This window comes from Jaculus jaculus, chromosome 7, assembly GCF_020740685.1.
Source record: "Jaculus jaculus isolate mJacJac1 chromosome 7, mJacJac1.mat.Y.cur, whole genome shotgun sequence".
Lineage (NCBI taxonomy): Eukaryota > Metazoa > Chordata > Mammalia > Rodentia > Dipodidae > Jaculus > Jaculus jaculus.
Genome location: NC_059108.1, coordinates 83711679 through 83729819, shown reverse-complemented (window position 1 = coordinate 83729819; position 18141 = coordinate 83711679). Strand labels below are relative to the sequence as shown.

At 43.3% G+C, this 18141-nt stretch overlaps 1 protein-coding gene across 1 annotated transcript in view; it reads left to right on the top strand.

The window, feature by feature from the left end:
• Positions 1–836: 836 nt before the first annotated feature.
• The window catches only part of Egln3 (egl-9 family hypoxia inducible factor 3), a 48337-nt gene continuing 31032 nt past the window's right edge, over positions 837–18141 (top strand). The window contains exon 1 of the mRNA XM_004661861.2: positions 837–1479. Coding sequence (XP_004661918.1) covers positions 1123–1479 — 357 coding nt within the window. The 5' untranslated portion in view covers positions 837–1122. The remainder of the gene's footprint in view (positions 1480–18141) is intronic.

Here is an 18141-nt window from a genome sequence, read left to right as displayed (position 1 = left end):
GACATCAGCTTATCTGTGGATAATTAAAGTCTTCTAGGCAGCAGCCAGGCCTCTCTCATAGTCTCCAGCTGCTTGCCGAAAAGCCAGAGACCTGAAACACAGTATGTGTCTTTCGGGGTGCATGCCAGTGTCTACAGTTACATGAGCCTGTGGTTAATTTTGAAGGTAGGATTTCAGAACCTATCCTAGTAAGAAGCTTGAATGACAAGTGGGTGGATGAAAATATGCAGCAAGAAAAAATACAGACTACAGGCTTGGCGGGTGCCCATCCCTTTCCCCCTCCGGGAAGCACACAGGACCACCCGTGCAGGAGGGCCACAGGGAATGTTCGTTAATATGTCACTTTTAGTTAAAACTAGATTCCTTACAGTCTCTCAGCGCCTCGAACCTCCTGGCCAGAGGAAAGGGGCGTAGGGAAATGCACCAGCTAAAGTTGTAACTAGATCACTGTGTCATAAACACGTTTGCTCCCACATTTATCATTTTGCCCAAAATCCAGAGGGCGGTGAGGTAGCCCGGAAAGTGGCAGTCAACTGTTAAAAGTTCGTGCGCATTTCAGAGCTGGGATCTGAGACGGTCAAGTTTGTTACAGGCTTGTGTGCAAAACACTAGATGCAAATATTAAGCAAAAATTCCGAGTGTTCACAAGCAAGTGAGGCTGGCGCGGAGCTCGCCGGGATGCTCCGCGAGGGGACGGTGGCGGAGGACGCGCGCGGGGCGGGGGGAGGGGCCGGGCTGCCCCGGGGGCGGGCGGGGCGGGGCCCGTGACGCGTCGGCGGCCGGGGGCGTGGCCTCAGCCTCCCGCCCCCGGCCGCCGCGGCCGCCGCAGTGGTGGCTCCGCGTCTGCAAAAGGGGCCCCGGGACTCCTGGCTGGGCCAGTCCGGCGCCGGGTGGTGGAGTCCCCGCGCTGGTCCTCGCGCGCGGGTCCCGGAGGAGGAGGAGCAGGGAACACCCTTCTCCCCTGAGTTGCGAACAACTTTTCCGGCTCGGATCGCGACGGTGGCTCGGACACGGTGGCCGCCGCAGGTTGCTGAGCCCCGGGCCCCGCTGCCCGCACCTCGGCCGCGCGCCGCTCGCGTGGGGCGCACCCTGGGGGTCCCCGACCTCGGCTCGGCGGGCGACATGCCACTGGGACACATCATGAGGCTGGACCTGGAGAAGATCGCCCTGGAGTACATCGTGCCCTGCCTGCACGAGGTGGGCTTCTGCTACCTGGACAACTTCCTGGGCGAGGTGGTGGGCGACTGCGTCCTGGAGCGGGTCAAGCGGCTGCACCACGACGGGGCCCTGCGCGATGGCCAGCTGGCCGGGCCGCGCTCCGGCGTCTCCAAGCGGCACCTGCGGGGCGACCAGATCACGTGGATCGGGGGCAACGAGGAGGGCTGCGAGGCCATCCACTTCCTCCTGTCCCTCATCGACAGGCTGGTCCTGTACTGCGGGAGCCGGCTGGGCAAATACTATGTCAAGGAGAGGTCCAAGGTAGGACGCGGCTGCGGCGCTGGCGGGGAACGGGAGGCGTGCGGAGTCTGTCATAGGATGTCGCCTTCGCTGGGCTGCAGCGAACTTTTTCTTTTTTTTAAACCAAGAAGTCATTCTGGGTTTATCTTTTCCTGCTACGCTCTCTCCAGCTCCCGGGTAAAGGGGCTCAGGTGTATCCCGATGATGACCTTCGGTTGACTTTCAAAGAGTCGCTCTCTCTTGGGGATTCCCACAGAACGGCTGTGGCGTTTGGTTCTCAAAGATCCGAACGAGAGAAAGGATCGCAGAAACATGGGCTGAGACGCATGTTACTATGACCTGTCTGCCACCCCATTACTGCCCTTTCATTGTCAAGTGTGGTTTTGCTTGCATAGTTTGCCAGGGGGTGGCGGAAAGGAAGAATTTGACCCGTGGAAAGGTAAAAGTCTTTGCCTCTGAATGCTGTCCTTGACCCTGGGGCCCAGGACACTGTAAGACCATTTGCCCGCCTCAAAATTCTCTTCTTTTCGGCTGAGCCTGACACCACCACGTTCCTTTTCCTGGTCAACTCACGACAAAGTTCATGCAACAACAACCAGCCAGGTCTCAGGAGAGAGTAGCGAAGTAGCTCTGGAAAGAAACCTTGCTTTTGTTTACACAGCCAGAATGACTCCCTGGGTGGTAATTTTGGAAACATGCACAGGTGGGTTGACAGACACCTGGGACCACGTAGGTGACATGGTGTGGTTGCATGCACATTGCTTAGGTACAGTCTTGCTTCATGATCTTTCTTCCTCCAAGGGCAGTGCAGCCTGTACTCCAGGGCCTATTCTGAATGATTTCTCCTTCCTTATGTTGTGGTCTGGTCAAGAACCATCCCCCTTGGGAGGCTAAACAGTCACCTGTGTACTATTCGTTCACAGTAAGTGTAATATTTGTCAGTGTAACTTTGATCTGAGAGCCTGGCGTTGTGGTGCACGCCTTTAGTCCCAGCACTTAGGAAGACTGAGGTAGGAAGAGCACAGTGAATTCAAGGCCAGTTTGGGGCTACAGAATGAGTTCCAGGTCAGCCTGGGCTAAAGTATTGTCTCATATATCCCACCAGTGAAAGGAGCATTTCCATAAAAGGCAACTGGTAAAGACTGGAAATGTGTAGCAGTGGAGGGGTTAAGATGATTGAGGGGAGTGAGGAGTTGTAGACATCAAGCTAGGATGTGAACCATCTGAAAGCTTCTTATGAATGGGTGGATACAAGTAAACATTAGAAGAAATTTTTTTTTTCTGAATTTTACTTTGACTTGAGAACAGTTGAGGTAGGTGAACTCTGTAGAAAACTGACTACAGTATGCTTTTCTTCTGTCAGTTTGGAGGTGTACGAGAAAGTCATCTGTGGTCTGATTGGCTTTGCTTGGCATTGAATAACCTTACTGATCGACCCTTGGCGTTGCCTTGGTGTGGCTGAGGCACCTGGAAAACAAATGGCTTCTTACCAGTTTTTCTTTTTTTAAAAAATAAGTTTCTTCTGAACCCAGGGATTTTATAATCTTAGCAACAGAGTTTTCTCTGAGGGAGATTGGAATTATTGGTGGTGTCACTAACATATTTGAAAGTGAAATATTTTTTATTTAGCTTTGACTTAATAAGTGACTGTAGAGTCCCAGGCAAAAATTCAGTTCAAAGGGAAAGAAAAGCAGACTGGAAATCCAGGTAAGGAAAACAAGATCTGCAGAAAGGATCCCTTAATTCTAGGTTATCTTTTGGGTAGAATAAGTTACTTTTCAGTTCACTCTGTAAGATGATGACACAAATTGAGAGATCATTCATCATGCCCACTGGAAAGATACCTTCTTCTATTCAGATGCCAGCTTACGTTGGCTGTTCTTGGTACAAAGCTGCTCATTCTTATCCTTTAGAAAGTTCACCTTCAAGTTGAGTGGTCTGTAATCCCAGCAAGAGAAGCTGAGGTAGGAGGATCACCATGAGTTCCAGGTCAGCCTGGGCTAGAGATACCCTGCTCAAGAACTATAAAAGAGTAAGAAAAAAAAAAAATAGAAAATTCGACTGTAGATTGGAATCTTCCCTGGCTAATTAGAACCAAAAGTAAACCACGCTTCAACAATTAGTATAGCATTTTTTTAAATCTGATTTACTTTTGTCAAGAAGTCTGTTCTAAGTTCATTATCAACACATTGTAGATGCATATCCCGTTTCTGTAGGATTCATACTAGCTTCCCTTCACAAGCCAGCTATGTTTTTCCTCTCTCCATGGAGCCCATGTTTTAGTGTTGCCTCTGGAGTAGTGACACCAATATAGACTTAGTTAACAGCTGTATTCTTTCAACAAGTTTTCAGTGAAGAAAAGATTAATTTTTCAGAGAGAAAGAGAACTTGTACACAAATCTTAAACATATTCATAGCGTTTTATTAACAAAAAGTACAAACATACAAATGTTGATAGAGTGGTATGATGAGTTCCCATTACTCAGTTTCAACAGTTGCTGGTTTTATACATTTAGACTGATTTTTTTTTTTAGGTATTTGCAACTTTTAAGGGTTGTACTTACGAATGAATACAGCTTATAACTTTTTTTGTGGAGGGGGGGCTAGACTTTTAAAGGTCATTGAATAATGTGATAGTGCCTTTTATCTTATGATATGAAGCAATAGCTAAGGTATTGGGAATGGATAAGAATATATGCTAAACTTAAAACTGAGATTGTGGGAAAGTATTGGAAGAACTATTAGGTTATTTCTCTCTCTGCCAAGAAAAAAAAAAGTTTTTATTGGACAGAACTTGACGGTCTCATCTTTGTGGAGAATAATCAGGTGTTGAAGACGCTATGGGAAAAGTGGTTAAAAGTTCAGCAGTTTGGCGCCCCCTTAACCTCAAGTGAGGTCATTGCTTTCATGCTAGCAAAGGAGTTCTTATCTGTTACTCCCTTCTGAGGATTTTAGACCATATCCAAGATAAATACTGGTTATAATCTGCTCCCTTTTCTTTGGCTGCCTAGTTCTTATAAATGGCTGTTTTCCAGAGAACGTGTAAATTTATAGAACCAAATGTCCTTCTGCTTGAAGCCATTCATTGTAGACTTACCGGCTAGTAACTAATGATAATAAATAGCATTTTCTGAGTAGTTTGTTCTGTCTGGCACTCTGTTAAGTACTGGACAAATGGCATTTTGCTTAATCAGAGCCACAGTCTTAAATTAAGCTCTTAGATAAGTAATTTAAATAATTGGCTTAAAGTTTCAAAGTCAGTGGTAAGAAGCAGATTATGAAGGGGGTTAAAGGGTTAGGATTGGAGTTACTAAACCTTCTCTAGCTGTAAGTAATATCTGAGAGGTTTTGAGGGAAAGGATTGTTCTGATTATGAACATAAAATTTTTATCAGTCCAAGTCTTCCTTTTGGTTAACTGATTGCAGTGGCCGGGCGTGGTGGCACAGACCTTTAATCCCAGTACTTGGGAGGCAGAGGTAGGAGAATCACCGTGAGTTCGAGGCCACCCTGAGACTACATAGTGAATTCTCGGTCAGCCTGGGCTAGAGTGAGACCCTACCTCGAAAAGCAAAACCATAAAAGAAGACTGTAGTGAGATTTGAGAGTCTAATTTAGAGCTGACTCCATTATGTGCTGCTAACCAATACCTTTTGCTTCTACTTGTCATCCTTTCCGGTATTCAGCAAGTGCATATACCATGTTCTCTGGCTTCTGTGCAGGGATCTAGGGTCCACTTGTGAGCCAGCTTACTATCACATATACCTTTGATTTGTAGGATACTGTAATTCACCCTTGACTCTGTCTCAAGCTTAAAAAAGAAAAACAAAGCAGGCATGGTGGCACACGCCTTTAATCCCAGTACTGGGGAGGCAGAGGTAGGAGGATTGCTGTCAGTTCAAGGCCAGCCTGAGACTACATAGTGAATTCCAGGTCAGCCTGGGCTAGAGTGAAACCCTACCTTGAGAAACCAATAAAATAAATAAATAAATAATACTACTAATAAAATAAAACTTTCCGCTGGGCGTGGTGGTGCACGTCTTTAATCCCAGCACTCGGGAGGCAGAGGTAGGAGGATCACCAAGAGTTCAAGGCCACCCTGAGACTCCATAGTGAATTCCAGGTCAGCCTGGGCCAGAGACCCTACTTCAGAAAAACAAAAAATAAATAAATACATAAAAATAGATAAATAAAATAAAACATTCCAAACATTCAAACACTGAAGTGGGTCAAATATATTTGAAGAAGAAATGACATGCTGTGCAAACATTTGTTTATTTTTAAGAAAAGTTTGTGGTTTTTTTTTTTTTTTTTGGTTTTTCGAGGTCTCACTCTGGCTCAGGCTGACCTGGAATTCACTATGTAGTCTCAAGGTGGCCTCGAACTCACGGAGATCCTCCTACCTCTGCCTCCCGAGTGCTGGGATTAAAGGCGTGCGCCACCACACCCAGCACAAAAGTATTTATTAACAAGATGGATTGTTTAGGATCCTGACCAGAGCAGCTCTGGACGACAGTGGGATAGGGATTGCTCTGTGAACAAAGATCAGACCTTTCTGGAAACAGTGCAGAACACGAATGAGTGAAGAAAAGTATGTTGCAGGATGGTGGGCATGTTGCCCTGTTGCTGAGCACTAACAGTGTGGCCCACTCTTCTCATGATGTCAGGAATACCTATTACTGAGGGAGGAATCTAAGCAAAAGTGGGATTAGGATATGGGCATAGTGATGCATGCTCAGGAGGCAGAGGTAGGAGGATTGCTCTGAGTTTGAGGCCACCTTGAGACTACATAGTGAATACTGGATTAGCCTGGGCTAGAGAGAGACTCTACCTCAAAACACCAAAAAAAAAAAAAAAAAGGATAATGTACTTTGTGGACTAGGGTGTCTCTCAGGCCCACGCATAGGAAATGCCATCAGCATTCTCAGAAGGCTGAACTTGTGAGCTAGCTGGGCTTCATGTCCAGGCCAGCTGGTACATGAGTTTGTATTAGTGAGGCCTTCACTTCTGCTTCTATGCTGCTCTCTCGGTTTCTTCTCCTCTCTTCTAGCTCAGCTTTTGCTGCTGCCCAGGTCTCAACATGGTGGCCTATCCTGGCAGCTTTAGCCTTCTGGTCAAGATGGGAGAAGGCTTGAGTGGCAGCTTGGAATCGCTCCCTGTTTTCATTGCTTTGGAGAAAGTCTGATTGTCTTCACCTCTACTCAGGGACCTATGAGCCTTGGTGGGAGTGTATAGGGAGACATGTAGCATCATGTCACAAATACGTTTGCTAGAGGCCATGTTAGGGCTACTGGCTCCTCAACCACAATCTTCTAGTAAACCAGTTAGTGATTTAGTCACGAATCATCAGGTGTCTTACCCAGTTGCTCTGCAGAAGACACACATATACATCGAGGAAGAAAGGAGCACTGTGCTTAGAAAGCCACAAGAAGAAAGCCAAGAGTTGTCAGTAGTCCTTTCTAACTTGATGGCTCAGTGGTTAAGACACTTGCCTGCAGAACCTAACGACCCAAGTTTAATTCCCAGTGGCCACGTAAAGCCTGATGCACAGGTGGCATGTGCATCTGCAGTCCCATGGCAGTGGCTGGAAGCCCTGGTGTGCCCATTCTCTCTGTCTTCTATCTCTCTCTGCTTGCAAATAAATAAATAAATGAATGAATGAATGAATGAATATTTTAAAATATTTTTTTTAATATTTTATTTTTATTTATTTATTTGATAGAGAAGGAGAGACAGAGAATGGGCGCCAGGGCCTCCAGCCACTGCTGACAAATCCAGACGCGTGCGCCCCCTTGCGCTTCTGGCTAACGTGGGTCTTGGAGAATTGAACCTGGGTTCTTTGGCTTTGCAGGCAAACACCTTAACTTCTAAGCCATCCTCCAGCCCTAAAATACTTTTAAAAACCCTACTTGTACTCATTAGTCATTGTTTTTCTTTGGGCATTCTCTAATTCCTCTATTATTTGAAATTAAATGACCAATATAAATGATCAGCATTGTCCAATATGTTATTTATTTATTTATTTAAGCATTCTCACCCAGGCTGACTTGGAACTTACTCTGTAGCTCAGACTGGCCACTAACTCAGTGAAACTGGTACCTCATCCTCCTGAGTACTCAGATTAAAGGCATGAGCCACCACACCTAGCTTTATAAATTAAAAATATATATATTTATTTACTTATTTTAGAGAGAAAGAGAGAGAAAGACAGTGAGAATGGGTATACCAGGGCCTCTTGCCTCTGCAAACAACCAGATACATGTACCACTTTGTACATCTGGCTTTATGTGGGTACTGGGCAATCAAACCCTGGCAGTTTGGCTTTGCAAGCAAGTGCCTTTAACTGCTGAACCATCTCTTCAGCCTTAATTTTTTTAAATTTAATTTATTTTTATTTTTTAGAGAGCATGAGCAGACAGACAGAATTAGCACACCAGGGTCCAGCCACTGCAATCGAACTCCAGGCACTTGTACTACCTAGTGGGCATGTGCGACCTTGCACTTGCCTCACCTATTGTGCATCTGGCTTATGTGGGATCTGGAGAGTTGAACATGGGTCCTTAGGGTTCGCAGGCAAGCACCTTAATTGCTAAGCTATCTCTCCAGTACCAAATTTATTTTTTTTTACAGCTAGAGAAGAATCAACAATTCTGTGATCCCTCATTTTCATGTATGTATATCCATGTTCAAATATGTGTGGGTGCATGTGTGTGTGCAGTTCTGCCTGCACATGTGTGTGCATATGTGGAAGCCAGAGGCTGATGGCAGGTGTCTTTTTTGGATCACTCTCCACCTTATTTATTGAGGCAGGCTCTCTCACTTGAACCCAGAGCTTGCAGATACAGCCAGTCTAGCTCACCAGTGTGTTCTGGTGATCCCATCTCCTCCTTCTGGGTGCTGGGATTATGGGGAGGAGTGTGACCATACCCACCTGGAATTTATGTGGTTTTTGTGGACCTAAACTCAGGGATTCACTCTTATATGGCAGGAATTTTATCCACAGAGCCATCTCCCTCACCCTGGGAAAGTTGTTCCTGTAGGAGGGAGCACTTCCTTGGGCAGAGCAAGGGCTATGTGTTGGGTCTGAGAAAAGGGTGCTTCACAGAGAAAGCTGGGCTGGCTGGTGGTGCTCTGTGCTCAGCCTACGTGTCCCAGGATCAGGGCGGGGAGGGGGGTTTCTGCTGCATCTGCTCTTTTAAGATATTTTATTTTTATTTATTTATGCAAGCGAGAGAATGGGCGTGCTAGGATGTACAGCCACTACAAATGAACTCCAGATGCATGCACCGCCATGTGCATCTGGCTTATGTGGGTTCTGGGATTTAAACCTGGGTCCTTGGGCTTCGCAGGTAAGCACCTTAACCGCTAATCCATCTCTCCAGCCCCTGCATTTTAAAATATAGTTCAGACTGAAAATTGATAAACATCCTTAAGTGGAGTTACATCTCTTATCTCTTTTCCTGGTATTTGGATGTCAGTAATTATTTCTCTTTCTAGCCTGACTTAGCTTAGGCAAAACTGGTAAATTTTTTCTTGATTCCCAATGCTGGCTAGAAAGTCTTTAAATTTCATAAATAACAGCCAACCTTGCATCATAGGACTTCATCCTGTAACTCCTCTAATGAGGTTTAAGGCACCCCACCCCCCTGAACTCATCCTGAAAGCACCTCCAAGCAGCCCAGCCAGCCCAAGGCATGCTCCAGGTCAAAGCTCAAGGCTGCTCAGCCAGGGCCATGCTTGGTCAGTTTAGCCAGGCCTCTGCCCATGGTAAATAAGTGACATTTTGACCTGTGCCCATTGAAGCCCAAGTGAACAGATGAATGCTACAGACAGGGCCACTAGCGTCCTGTGAACTATTACAGCAGCAGACTTGGTAGTTCCTTTGGAACAGCACTCTATCCTTGCTACCACCCTGTTGTACAAACCCAGCGTCACTCTCATGTGGTGCTTGTCAAATGCTCATGTTCTGACAATAATGATAGTTCTGATGTGTTCTGCTGGGTATCTGCCAGGGGTGCCCAGTGGGTGGCTGAATCCAGAGGCACTGGAATTGTAAATACAACAGACAGATCGTTTCATGATGCCAGACTAAAGAATTCAGCTTTGGCAGATGGCCAGCAGCCATTGATTTGGCTCCGATTCAGAGCTCCATGTCTGTTTGCCAAGCAAGATTAGTGAGCTTGGTTAATTATACATAGAATTTCTACCCCTTTCTCTCAATTATTTCTATCTTAAACCAGTATGACACTGGCTTTAATTTTACATCTTCTTGCAATATTGATTGGTGGGTGACTTTCTATTTATGGTTTTGATGAGAGGGTAGTCACTTTTTGTATAATTTTCCACTCCCTGCCCAAGCCCAAGCCCAACCCCAGCCCCAGCCTTGCAGACCCCTAGGATGCCTTGTACAATAGAGCCTTTGAGGCATTTTATTGGAGTTTATTACCTTCTTACTCAATATCTCTTAGGCCCCGATCAAAAACATAGGTTCATCTGTTTGAGTGTTTGGCTCCCCCCAATCCTACACCCCCCCCCCCGGGCGGTGCTGTCTGGGAAGGTTGTGGAGGCTCTTTAGAGGGTGTGGGTCACTGGGGGTGGTCCTTGAGGTTTCATAGTCCTACCCTACTTCCTGTCATCTGTGCTTCCTGACTGCAAGCTGTGTGACCAGCTGCTATATTCTCCTTCCCACCCTTTTCTCCCCCACCATGATGGATAGAATTTCCTCAAATTGCAAGCCAAAACACCTCTTATTTAATAAATTGCTTGCTGTTAGGTATTTGATAAGAACAACAAGAAAAGTAAATAATCAATGTGTCTCTCTCATATTAAATATTTTTTCCTTAAAAAAACATGGACTAGGGCTGGAGAGATGGCTTAGCGGTTAAGCGCTTGCCTGTGAAGCCTAAGGACCCCGGTTCAAGGCTCGGTTCCCCAGGTCCCACGTTAGCCAGATGCACAAGGGGGCGCACGCATCTGGAGTTCGTTTGCAGAGGCTGGAAGCCCTGGCGCGCCCATTCTCTCTCTCCCTCTTATCTGTCTTTCTCTCTGTGTCTGTCACTCTCAAATCAATAAATAAAATTTAAAAAAAAAAAAAACATGGACTAGACTTCCGGTTAAGATGGCAGCGTAGGTACCAAGCCAAAGCAGCCTAGGGGGGAAAAAGACCAAAAACCTCAGCAAAATACACACTTTTACTAAAAAGTGAGGTGTATAGGAAATTGAAATGGCAGTGGAGAAGTAGAAGAGATCCAGAGCCTGCACAGGCCGGGAAGGGTGGCCCCGGTGGCAGCGATCCAGAAAGCTGCCAGGCTTGGCTTGAGCCGCAGGAAAAGCCAGGTGATGGGAGCTTCCACTCACACCAGAGCTTCCCACAACTCAAGACACGTGAAGGGAGAGGGGCAGTGAACAATGGAGGAGCAGATCACAAGGTAGAAGAACATGTGGAACAGCGAGAGAACTACAGCAGCTGCGGCTCCCTCCCCTCCCCCACCGCCTGAGCCCAGCTCCAGTGAACAGAGCAGTGGTCCCGGGACCCGGCCACGCCAACTTGAGCTGGCAGCAGGACCTAAGCAGGAGCAGAGTCCAGTAGCAACAGCAGTGGCTCCAGCAATGACAACAGCGGCCCCAGCAACGGTGGACCCAGTAGAGACAGCAGCAGCAGATCCAGCAGCAGCAGCTTCAGCAGCAGCAGTGGTGGCTCCAGTACCAGCAGCTACAGCAGCACCATCAGCAGCGGCAGCAGCAATGGTGGATCCAGCAGTAGAGCTTCAGAAGCAGCAGCGACAGACCCAGCAGCAGCAGCTTTAGCAACAGTGGCAACAGATCCAGCAATGGCAGCTTCAGCAGCAGCAGTAGCAATTCCATCAGCAGGGGTGCCATTCTGCAGGGCCACAGTTGCCAGGCTCGGTTGGCTCCGCAGGAAAAGCCAGTGCCCAATGCCAGAAATCAGAACAGCAGCCCGACGACCCAGGCAGCAACTTGACTGAGACCAAAAACATTCAAAAAGGTAACTGGGATTGCACCAGGGAAGGGTCTCATTTGGTCACAAGCTGACTCAACAGACCAGAAATCTTGACCTCTTTGTTGCTAGAGGATCTGGTTGTTCTAATAACTACTCTTGCATAAATACTCAGTGCTGTTTTTGATTGAATGTGTACAGTCTTTAGTTAAATTTTAGAATCTACCTGTATTTTATTCCATGCAGCCTACTTGAATATTCCATAGCAGGGAAACTCAACTCCTAGGAACACCTTTGTAGATACTCTGAGAGCCTTAAGAGCCACACCTAACACCTTAAGCTCCTACCCTGAAGATATATAACATCAAATCAATTGATATAGCTAAGAATACCAGGCTAGCTAGAATATCCAAGCATCAACTTAATCCAAGATGCAAAAATATATACATTATAACACAAGAAACACTAAAAAGCAAGACGATATAAATCCACCTAAAAGGATTAATGCATCAGAAATGACCTCCACTGAGAACGAGTTAGAGGAAATGCCTGAGAAAGATTTCAAAAGAATGATTGTAAATATGTTCAAAGAAGTCAAAGAAAAAAAATCAAAGAGGAAATCAAAGGAATCAAAGAGGAAATCAAAGAAGACACAGGACACCAATTTAATGAAATAAAGAAGGCAATACAAGACATAAATAAGGAAATAGAAATAATAAAGAAAAATTAGTCAGAATTACTAGCAATGAAGAACACAGTTAATGAAATAAAAACTGTAGAAAATCTCACCAGTAGAATGGAAGAAGGAGAGGACAGAATATCTAAGCTAGAAGACCAGGTGGCAGATCTAATACAGGCCAACAAAGAGAAAGACAAACTTATAGAAAAGTATGAGTGGGAATTTCAAGATATTTGGGAAACTATGAAAACATCAAATATAAGAATTCAGGGCATAGTAGAAGGAGAATAATTCCACTCCAAAGGCAAAGTAGGCATCTTCAACAAAATCATAGACGAAAACTTCCCCCAAATTGGGAAAGAGGTGCCAATGCAGATACAGGAAGCCTTTAGAACCCCAGCCAGACAAAACCTGGAAAGAACCTCTCCTTGCCATATTATAATCAAATTTCCAAACACACAAATCAAAGAAAAAATATTGAAAGCAGTTAGAGAGAAAAATCAAGTTACCTACAAAGGCAAGCCCATGAGGATTACAGCGGATTATTCAACACAAACATTTTCAAAGCCAGAAGGGCTTGTAGTGATGTATTCCAAGTTCTGAAAGATAACAACTGTCAACCAAGGTTACTTTATCCTGCAAAGTTATCCATTCAAATAGACGGAGAAATAAGGACATTCCATGAAAAAAGCAGGTTAAAGGAGTATTTGAAGACAAAAACCAGCTCTACAGAAAATACTTGATAGAATCATCCATGCTGAAGAAAAGGAAAAGCACACATATAAGGAACCTGGAAAAAACAAGCAATACTCAAATACTAGTTAACACAAGAGAGCGAAGGTAGAACCGGAACCACAAAAAAAAAAAAGTCTCTTTCCTTTTGCTGCTGCAGTGGCAGCCAAGAGTATGCTCAGGCTTCAGAAGAGGCTTGCCTCTAGTGTCCTCTGCTGTGGCAAAAAGAAGGTCTGATTGGATCCCAACAAGACCAACAAAATCGCCAATGCCAACTCCCATCAACAGATCCGGAAGCTGATCAAACATGGGCTGATCATCTGCAAGCCTGTAACTGTCCATTCCCCGGCTCGATGACAGAAAAACACCATGGCATGCCGGAAGGGCAGGCACATGGCATAGGTAAGCGGAAGGGTACTGCCAATGAAAGCATTTGACAAAATCCAACATCCCTTCATGATAAAAGTCCTACAGAGACTGGGAATAGAAGAAACATATCTCAATATAATAAAGGCTATTTATGACAAGCCTATAGCCAACATATTACTAAATGGGGAAAAACTGGAAGCTTTTCCACTATAATCAGGATCAAGACAAGGGTGTCCACTGTCCCCACTTTTATTTAATATAGTTTTGGAAGTCTTAGCCATAGCAATAAGGCAAGAGACACACATAAAAGGGATACAAATTGGAAAGGAAGAAATCAAGTTATCATTATTTGCAGATGACATGATTCTATACATAAAGGACCCTAAAGACTCTACTAGCAAACTGTTAGAGCTGATCAAAACCTACAGCAATGTAGCAGGATACAAAATAAATACACAGAAATCAGTAGCCTTCATATATGTTAACAACAAACACATAGAGGATGAAATCAGAGAATCACATCCGTTCACAATTGCATCAAAAAAAATAAAGTACCTTGGAATAAACCTACCAAGGAAGTAAAGAATCTACACAATGAGAACTTTAAGACACTCAGGCGAGAAATTGCAGAAGACACTAGAAAGTGGAGAAACATCCCTTGTTCCTGGATTGGAAGAATCAATATTGTGAAAATGGCAATCTTACCTAAAGCAATCTACACATTTAATGCAATCCCTATCAAAATTCCAAAGGCTTTCTTCATGGAAATAGAAAAAAAACAATCCAAAAATTCATTTGGAATCATAAAAAACCTCGAATATCTAAAATAATACTGAGCAACAAAAAAGAGGCTGGTGGTATCACCATACCTGATTTTAACCTATACTACAGAGCCATAGTAACAAAAACAGCATGGTACTGGCACAAAAACAGACATGTAGATCAGTGGAACAGAATAGAGGACCTAGATGTAAGTCCAGGTAGCTATAGCCACCTGATATTTGATAAAAGTGCCAAAAATACTCATTGGAGAAGAGACAGCCTCTTCAGCAAATGGTGTTTTGAAAACTGGATATATATCTGCAGAAAGATGAAAATAGATTCTTTTCTCTCGCCATGCACAAGAATTAAGTCCAAATGGATTAAAGACCTTAACATCAGACTGGAAACTCTGAAACTGCTAGAGGAAAAAGTAGGGGAAACCCTTCAACATATTGGTCTTGGCAAAGACTTTCTGAATACAACCCCAATTGCTCAGGCAATAGAACCACAGATTAACCACTGGGACCTAATGAAATTACAAAGATTTTGCACCGCAAAGGACACAGTGAAAAAAGCAAAGAGGCAACCTACAGAATGGGAAAAAATCTTCGCCAGCTATATATCAGATAGAGGATTAATATCTCAGATGTACAAAGAACTCAAAACATTAAATAATAAGGAATCAAACATGCCAATCAAAAAATGGGCTATGGAGCTAAATAGAGCATTCTCAAAGGAAGAAATACGAATGGCGTATAAGTGTCTAAAAAATGTTCTACGTCACTAGTCATCAGGGAAATGCAGATTAAAACTACATTGAGATTCCATCTCATTCCTGTCAGATTGGCTACCATGATGAAAACAAATGATCATAAATGTTGGCAGGGATGTGGAAAAAGAGGAACCCTTCTACACTGCTGGTGGCAATGCAATCTGGTCCAGCCATTGTGGAAATCAGTATGGGGGTTCCTAAGACAGGTAAAGATTGATCTACCATATGACCCAGCTATAGCGCTCCTAGGCATATATCCAAAGGACTCATCTCATTTCCTTAGAAGTACATGCTCAACCATGTTTATTGCTGCTCAATTTATAATAGCTGGGAAATGGAACCAGCCTAGATGTCCCTCAACAGATGAGTGGATAATGAAGATGTGGCACATTTATACAATGGAGTTCTACTCAGCTGTAAAGAAAAATGAAGTTATGAAATTTGCAGAAAAATGGATGGACCTGGAAAGTATTATACTAAGTGAGGTAACCCAGGCCCAGAAAGCCAAGTGCCACATGTTCTCTCTCATATGTGGATCCTAGCTACAGATGACTGGGCTTCTGCGTGAGAATGAAAATACTTAGTAGCAGAGGCCAGTAAGTTAAAAAGGAGACATAAAGGGTAGAGAAAGGAAGGGAGGAGGATACTTAATAGGTTGATATTGTATATATGTAATTACAATGATTGTAATGGGGAGGTAATATGATGGAGAATGGAATTTCAAATGGGAACGTGTGGGGGTGGGGAGGGAGGGAATTACCATGGGATATATTTTATAATCATGGAAAATGTTAATAAAAATTTTAAAAAAAAAGATAGAACCAAAAAATGAAAATTACAGACCAATCTCCCTCATGAACATAGATGCAAAAATTTTCAACAAAATATTGGCAAACAGAATACAAGAATATATCAAAAAGATCATTCACCCTGACCAAGTAGGCTTTATCCCAGAGATTCAGGGATGGTTCCATATATGCAAATCTATAAATGTAATACATTATATGAATGGGTTGAAGGAAAAAACCACATGATCATCTCATTAGACACAGAAAGCATTTGACAAAATCCAACATCCCTTCATGATAAAAGTCCTACAGAGACTGGGAATAGAAGGAACATATCTCAATATAATAAAGGCTATTTATGACAAGCCTACAGCCAACATATTACTAAATGGGGAAAAACTGGAAGCTTTTCCACTAAAATCAGGAACAAGACAAGGGTGTCCACTGTCCCCACTTTTATTTAATATAGTTTTGGAAGTCTTAGCCATAGCAATAAGGCAAGAGACACACATAAAAGGGATACAAATTGGAAAGGAAGAGATCAAGTTATCATTATTTGCAGATGACATGATTCTATACATAAGGGGCCCTAAAGACTCTACTAGCAAGCTGTTAGAGCTGATCAAAACCTACAGCAATGTAGCAGGATACAAAATAAATACACAGAAATCAGTAGCCTTCATATATGCTAACAACAAACACACAGAGGATGAATTCAGAGAATCACTCCCATTCACAATTGCATCAAAAAAAAAATAAATAAGTATCTTGGAATAAATCTAACTAAGGAAGTAAAGAATGTCTACAATGAGAACTTTAAAACACTCAAGCGAGAAATGCAGAAGGACACTAGAAAGTAGAGAAACATCCCTTGTTCCTGGATTGGAAGAATCAATATTGTGAAAATGGCAATCTTACCTAAAGCAATCTACACATTTAATGCAATCCCTATCAAAATTCCAAAGGCTTTCTTCATGGAAATAGAAAAAAACCATCCAAAAATTCATTTGGAATCACAAAAAATCTCGAATATCTAAAATAATACTGAGCAACAAAAAAGAGGCTGGTGGTATCACCATACCTGAATTTAACCTATACTACAGAGCCATAGTAACAAAAACAGCATGGTACTGGCACAAAAACAGACATGTAGATCAGTGGAACAGAATAGAGGACCCAGATGTAAGCCCAAGTAGCTATAGCCACCTGATATTCTATAAAAATGCCAAAAATACTCATTGGAGAAGAGACAGCCTCTTCAGCAAATGGTGTTTTGAAAACTGGATACATATCTGCAGAAGGATGAAAATAGATTCTTCTCTCTCGCCATGCACAAGAATTAAGTCCAAATGGATTAAAGACCTTAACATCAGACCGGAAACTCTGAAACTGCTAGAAGAAAAAGTAGAGGAAACCCTTCAACATATTGGTCTTGGCAAAGACTTTCTGAATACAACCCCAATTGCTCAGGCAATAAAACCACAGATTAACCACTGGGACCTAATGAAATTACAAAGATTTTGCACCACAAAGGACACAGTGAAAAAAGCAAAGAGGCAATCTACAGAATGGGAAAAAATCTTCGCCAGCTATATATCTGATAGAGGATTAATATCTAGGATATACAAAGAACTCAAAAAGTTAAATAATAAGGAATCAAACAAGCCAATCAAAAAATGGGCTTCGGAGCTAAATAGAGAGTTCTCAAAGGAAGAAATACGAATGGCATATAAGCATCTAAAAAAATGTTCTACGTCACTAGTCATCAGGGAAATGCAGATTAAAACTACATTGAGATTCCATCTCACTCCTGTCAGATTGGCTACCATCATGAAAACAAATGATCATAAATGTTGGCGTGGATGTGGAAAAAAAGGAACCCTTCTGCAATGCTGGTGGGAATGCAATCTGGTCCAGCCATTGTGGAAAACAGTGTGGAGGTTACTAAAACAGCTAGAGATTGATCTACCATATGACCCAGCTATAGCACTCCTAGGCATATATCCAAAGGACTCATCTCATTTCCTTAGAAGTACGTGCTCATCCATGTTTATTGCTGCTCAATTTATTATAATAGCTGGGAAATGGAACCAGCCTAGATGTACCTCAACTGATGAGTGGATAATGAAGATGTAGCACATTTATACAATGGAGTTCTACTCAGCTGTAAAGAAAAATGAAGTTATGAAATTTGCAGAAAAATGGATGGATCTGGAAAGTATTATACTATGTGAGGTACCCCAGGCCCAGAAAGCCAAGCACCACATGTTCTCCCTCATACGTGGATGCTAGCTACAGATGATTGGGCTTCTGCGTGAGAAGGAAATACTTAGTTGCAGAGGCCAGTAAGGTAAGAAGGAGATATAAAAGGAAGAGAAAGGAAGGGAGGAGGGCACTTAATGGGTTGGTATTATATATATGTAGGTACAGTGATTGAGATGGGGAGGTAATATGATGGAGAATGTAATTTCAAAGGGGGAAGTGTCGTTGGGGGGGAGGGAGGGATTACCATGGGATTTTTTTTTATAATTATGGAAAATGTTAATAAAAATTGTGAATAGAAAATAAAAATTTTAAAAAAGCATGGACAATAGGGCTGGAGAGATGGCTTAGCAGTTAAGACAC